General features: G+C 31.3%; 1 protein-coding gene across 1 annotated transcript; it reads left to right on the top strand.

Moving 5' to 3' along the window:
- Window positions 1-335: 335 nt before the first annotated feature.
- Window positions 336-6,196, top strand: LOC125841188 (protein NRT1/ PTR FAMILY 6.2-like). Its single transcript, XM_049520263.1, has 5 exons — window positions 336-569; window positions 914-1,131; window positions 3,598-4,154; window positions 4,831-5,171; window positions 5,596-6,196. Exons 1-5 carry the CDS (start codon window positions 473-475, stop codon window positions 6,072-6,074), a joined length of 1,692 nt encoding a protein of 563 aa, XP_049376220.1. The 5' UTR covers window positions 336-472; the 3' UTR covers window positions 6,075-6,196.
- Window positions 6,197-6,461: the final 265 nt, after the last annotated feature.

Raw genomic sequence — 6,461 nt, 5'->3', positions numbered from 1 at the left:
TTAGCTGTGAATAAAGAAGAGAAATTATTGAGAATATAATTAGCTAATAAAAGTGTGCTCTCACTAACAGCTTAAGCTTTTAGATGAGATGGTTACACACTTAAGAATGGTATCAGAATTCAGAGCAGTCAGAGGTTTTAAGATTGAGTCTCATCGCCACTCATTGCAAAAATAATTTTCACCTACTTGGCCCATGAAAACGAATCAGCACAAAACTTTTACAGGCGAAAAAGAAGGAAGATAGTTTTGGCGTGAATCATGCCGTATGTGTTATCTGCATGTATATAAAAGCATAGAAGATATCGAGTCCTTAGGCAATATGCAATGGGAAAAAAAATCCTTTCTAATTTCATCTTTTCGCATTGAGAAATATGCATCTTTGAGACATATTGTAACTTATAAAATATTTGAAGACACGTTCCAATATTGGTGCAAAATTGTTTGTGATATACAGCACATTTTGGGGGTGAATATGGATGATTTAGTAGGCAATGCAGCAGTAGACTACAAAGGTTTGCTAGCTATAAGGTCTAAAACTGGGGGTTGGCTCTCCAATGCTCTCACTGTAGGTATGCAATCATTTGAAAGTATAAAGACTTCAGAAATACTGACTCCTTATGTTTCAATTTGCATGTCTTACTAATTTCCTCTCTCTTTTTTAGTTCGTTTTAAAAAAGGAATGTTTCTTTTCTTTTTTTACTACTTTTTAATTTCAACTTTCCACGTTTCACATGTATGACTATAAGATTAAATGAAATTTTGGTATATTCAACATGTCTTTAGTTTAAGATGATAGGATTCAGAAGTACTTTTAACTTTCTTAAACTTTGTGTAAATCAGACAATCAATTTGAGACAGTGGGAGCACTATATTTATAATTTGATTGAAATTAAATTGCAAACTTAATTTCCAGGAATTGAAGTGAGTGAAAGGCTATCAACAATGGGCATAGCAGTAAACCTTGTGACTTACTTAATTGGAACGATGCATCTCCCAAGTGCTACTTCAGCCAAGATTGTCTCTGATTTCATGGGCACCTCATTCCTCTTATGTTTGCTTGGTGGCGTTATAGCTGACTCTTTTTTGGGCAGATACAGGACCATTGCAATTTTTGCTATAGTACAAACCCTCGTAAGTCCATACATGATGCATGTCTTTTTTTATATGATTGAAAATCTTTAAAATGTTGGTTCTATTTTGTTGGTGGGTGGAAAATATTTATATATATATATATATATATATATATATACGCTACATCTTTACATAAGTGAGGTAGAATTTCTTATTCTTGGAAATAGGAAAAAAATCAAAAATACAATTTTCTTGTGTAAAATCTTTTTTCCCGAAACTTTTTTCATACTATAAACACATGGATAGTCAAATGGGCAGAAGTTGGGTTAAATTTGAGCGTGTCAAATGAGTTGAGTTAAGAACCGATCAAAACTTGCTTAGGCTGAAAATGGTTGGACCGAAATGGTTAAAACCTGTTGTAATTTAACACGTTCAATTCTTACTAAATTTTAAATTCTTTGATTATCTTCTTGTAATTTGTTTGAGTACCAAAAAAACAAATTTATGACTATATATACAATAACAATAACATACCAAGTGTAATCTCACAAAGTTGGGTCTGTGGAAGGTAGAGTATACGCAGATTTTACTACTACCTTAGAGGTAGAAAGATTATTTTTCATAGACCCTCAACCCAAAAAAAAAATAGTTTAAAGCATTGTAGATAAAGAAATACTTTTTCATAAGCCAAACTTTTGTCATATCATATCTAATCACCTCTCCTCAAAACTTTTTCGATCTACCTCTATTTCTCTTAAAACCATCCATAGTCCAACCTCTTACATCTCCGCATTGAGGGAATCGTACCCTCCTTTGGATACGTCTGAACCATCTCAACCTCATTTTTCATATGTTGTCTTCTATCCATCCCAGATATCTTCATTCTTAATAATAATGCTCTCTTAATATGCCCACATATCCATCTTAGTATCTTCATCTCCACAACTTTCATTTTTTAAATGTGTGAGTTCTTGATCGGCCAACACTACGCTCAGTATAACATACCGGTCTAATTATCGCTATGAACTTCCCTTTATGTTTGATAGCACCTTCTTATCACACAAGATTTCGGATGTGAGCCTCTATTTCATCCACCCTACAACTACACGATGTATGACATCATCGTCAATTTCTCATTTCCTTGGAATAATAGACCCTAGATACTTGATACCTCCTATTTTTTGAATGACTTGTGTATCAAGCCTCACTTCCACACCAACTTCAGGTGTTACATTATTGAATTTACGCTCCAACTATACTATTGTGGTTCTACTCAACTTAAACGTTCTACTCAACCTAAACCCTTTACACTTCAAAATTTTCCTCCAACTTCCTGCTTAGCAATAAATCTACCTCGAGTCTCATCAATTAGAACTATATATAAAACTTGCAAATAACATATACCATGGCACCTCTCCTTTGATATGCCGCATCGATTCATTCATCACCAAAATAATGCAAGTAAAAGCAGGCTAAGATCTGATCAATGATGCAACTTCATTACAACTGAGAAATACTCCAAGTCTTCTCCCACTATTCATAACTAAATTTTGGCTCCATCATACATATCCTGGATTGCCCTAATGTATGTCATATGTACGTCTTTTTAAGAAATATTTAGACAAAATTTATGAGTTGAGTTAATCTAGTCAAAATAGACTTAGGGTCTGTTTGACTTAACTTAAAAAAAGTAGATTCTTAAAAAGTCAAACTTTAGTAGCTTTAAAGTTAAAAAATGAAAAGTAGTGGGGTACTTACTTTTAACATTTTTAAGTTGTTTTTGAAATATTCAAACACTCTTGAGGGCTGAAAACTACTTAGAAGTTGTTTTAACCAACCTTCTAGTGAAATCAAACATCCTCTTAATAAATTAAAGGGAAAAGCGAATGATATACCTCTAAACTTTGCGATTAATAGCTGATATACTTCTCATTACAAAAGTGGCTCACATTTGCGTTTAAGATGGACCAAAAAGGTATATTTGGACCATTTGTATAACAATAGAGATATATATGAGCCACTTTTGGAATTAGGGGTATATCAACTTTATATCGCAAAGTTGAGGAGTATATCATGCCCTTTTTCCCTAAAATAAATGGATCATTAACCCACCAACACCTAAACAAGTTAGACGAATCTTATGGGATGACTTTTCTACCCCTTAAACACCTATATACTACTCTTTTTGTCCCATTATATGTGATACACTTATTTTTTAGTCTATCTCAAAATTAATGTCACACTTTTATATTTAGAAATAATGTAACTTTAAAATCCTTCTTTTATGCTTAATAAGATGATTGACAATTACATAAATATGTATAACTTAATTATTTTGGACGACATATTTCAAAAGTCTTTTTTTTTTCTTTTTAAGCTTTGTATCTTGTCAAATAGTGTCACATGAATTAGAATGTAGGAAATATCTCACATAATTTTTAATTTTCCACACTGAGTCAATATTTTTTTTTAATTATTTGTACATTGCATCAATATCTCACATAGCATTTAATTCATTGTAAACAGGGGACTGGCATGTTATCTATATCAACAAGGCTTCCACAGCTTCAACCAACTCCATGTAATGTCCATTATTCACTCAAAAGTACCAATTGTGAACAAGCAACTACATCTCAAATGTCTGTTCTATACATATCTTTATATCTGATGGCATTAGGGACAGGTGGCTTAAAATCAAGTGTTTCAGGATTTTGCACTGACCAATTTGATGAAACTGATGAAAAAGAAAAGGCTCAATTGACACTATTTTTCAATTGGTTCTTTTTCTTCATAACTATTGGGACTTTGTTGGCTGTTACTGTCCTTGTTTATATACAAGATGAAGTTGGTAGAAGTTGGGGTTATGGGATATGTTCTTTCTCTATATTGGTTGCTGTTATAATGTTTTTGTCAGGGACTAAAAGGTATAGATACAAGAAAACCATGAAAAGTCCTATTGCTCAAATTATTCAGGTCCTAATTGTTGCAATTAGGAAAAGAAGACTTCAACTTCCTAAGAATGATTGTTTTCTTTATGAAGATAATTCAGACTCTACAAGAATTTCCCACACTGATCAATTTCGGTGCGTATTCTCTTTTACACGTCTCTTATATACACTTTATTTATGAGTCTTGTCCACCCATACCAAAATTAATAATGGAGAAACTTTTTTGAAATTTTATATACATAAAAAGAATTGATTTTAAGAGCAAAATAGAAAAAATTTAATTATTTCTATTTTGGTTTTGTAAATACTCCATTCATTTCAATTTTCAATTTGTTTTTTTACTTTCCTTTTTGTTAAAAAAAATAATGTCTTTCCTTTTACGCTTTTACAACTTTTTAATTTAAATTTTTTACGTAAAATGTTTAAAATCACAAAATTATATTTTTCTTAAAAATATATAATTTAATGTATTCTACATATCTTTAATTTAAGACAAAATTCAAAAGTCTTTGTTATTTTTTTAAATTATGTGTCAACTCAAAACTATATAAACAAATTTAAAAGGATGAAGTAATAAATAATTATATTTGAACTCAGAATTTTGTTTGCTCTAGTATCATATCGAAGAGTATGAACACCTTATCTACAAATTTAAATAGTTAGGGAGAACAAACTTTTAGACACGACCCAACCATTTGGAGTATCTAATGTACAAATTTAAGGAACTAATATATATAACTTTTCCTATATTCGATGTTTTTTTTTTATTTTAAAATTATAACTTATTTAAATATTGTATCTTAATTTATAGAATATTGGACAAGGCTGCAATTCTGACAAAGGAAGATTATGAATGTATTAGTTCCTTGGCTCAAAATCCTTGGAGAATTTCCTCAGTGACAAAAGTGGAGGAAGTAAAAATGATTATTAGATTATTACCAATTTGGACAACAACTATTTTATTCTGGACAGCCTATGCACAACTTGTTACCTTTTCAGTAGAACAAGCATCTACTATGGAGAGATCTATTGGCAACTTTAGAATACCTGCTGCATCTCTCACTGCCTTCTTTGTATCAGCTATATTAATCTCTCTTGCAACATATGATCGTTTAATTGTACCTTTCTTGAAAAAATGGACAACAAAATCAGGTAACATAATGTGTGTGTTTGATATGACAAAAATGTTCAATTTTTAATTTGTTGTTTTGTGACTATTCTTACTATACTCCATCCATTTCAAAAAGAACGACCTAGTTTGACTTGACACGAAGTTTAAGAAACTAAGGAAGACTTTTCAATCTCAACTTAAATTAAAGTTATGTCAAATGTATTAAAATGTCCTTTAATCTTGTGGCTTTAAACATGTCACATGGAAAATTGAAATTAAAGTGTTGCCAGAAAAGGAAAGGGATTATTCTTTTTTAAACGGACTAAAAAAAAAAGTATGTCATTCTTTTTAAAACGGAGGGAGTATCATTGTTTTACATAGACAATATTATTATCAATCTATAGTAAAAACTAATTTCATCAAAATGCAAGAATTTCTTCATGATTTTATGTTTATTTTTTGCAGGTTTCACAAGTTTACAAAAGATAGGAATAGGTCTATTTCTATCTTGTTTGGGTATGGGTGTTGCATCAATAATAGAAGTTAAACGACTATCAATTGCAAAAGCAATTGAAGAGACATCTCACAACTTACCAATAAGTGTCTTTTTGTTGATCCCACAGTTCTTTTTGGTAGGTGCAGGAGTGGGCTTCATGTATACAGGACAATTGGATTTATTCATCACACAATCACCTAAAGGAATGAAAACAATGAGCACTGGCCTCTTCCTTACTACTATGGCACTTGGTTTCTTCTTTAGTAGTCTCTTGATATCCATTGTTAAGAAAGTGACCACCACAAATATTAATAATGGATGGATAGGTGAGAGTATTAACAAGGGTAGACTTGATTGCTTCTATGGCCTTCTAGCCATACTTATCTTTATAGACTTTGGGTTTTATGTTCTTTGTGCTTCATGGTACACATCAAAAATCATATGCTAGTGTGGAGCATAAAAAAACTTTTTTTTCTATATGAAAAATAAATTGTATTGGTGTGATTATTATATCTATGAGATTGAGAATGTCATGTTGTAATCACTTTTAAACTTAAATATGAATGAGGAAGCCTCTTTACTTCTATCTTAAGATATTAATCACATCCTTTATCGCTCTATTAGAAAATATTTGGATAATTTAGGTTGAACATAATTTTAATCAATTTAAATGGGTGAATTCAATAATTTAAACTTTTTCACAAGTAATGTTCTCAAGGATATGGAGGGAAAATATTTCAGCGCAAGGAAGGTTAAAACTCAAGGATTCCCGATCTATGTTTGTTAGGATCCCCCCCCCCCCAGAGCCACAAGCTTGTGTTTTGAGTCCTTCAAC

This window comes from Solanum stenotomum, chromosome 10 (assembly GCF_019186545.1).
Source record: "Solanum stenotomum isolate F172 chromosome 10, ASM1918654v1, whole genome shotgun sequence".
Classification (NCBI taxonomy): domain Eukaryota; kingdom Viridiplantae; phylum Streptophyta; class Magnoliopsida; order Solanales; family Solanaceae; genus Solanum; species Solanum stenotomum.
The sequence above is the reverse complement of the archived record's forward strand: the minus strand, read 5'-3'. Positions and strand labels throughout refer to the sequence as shown.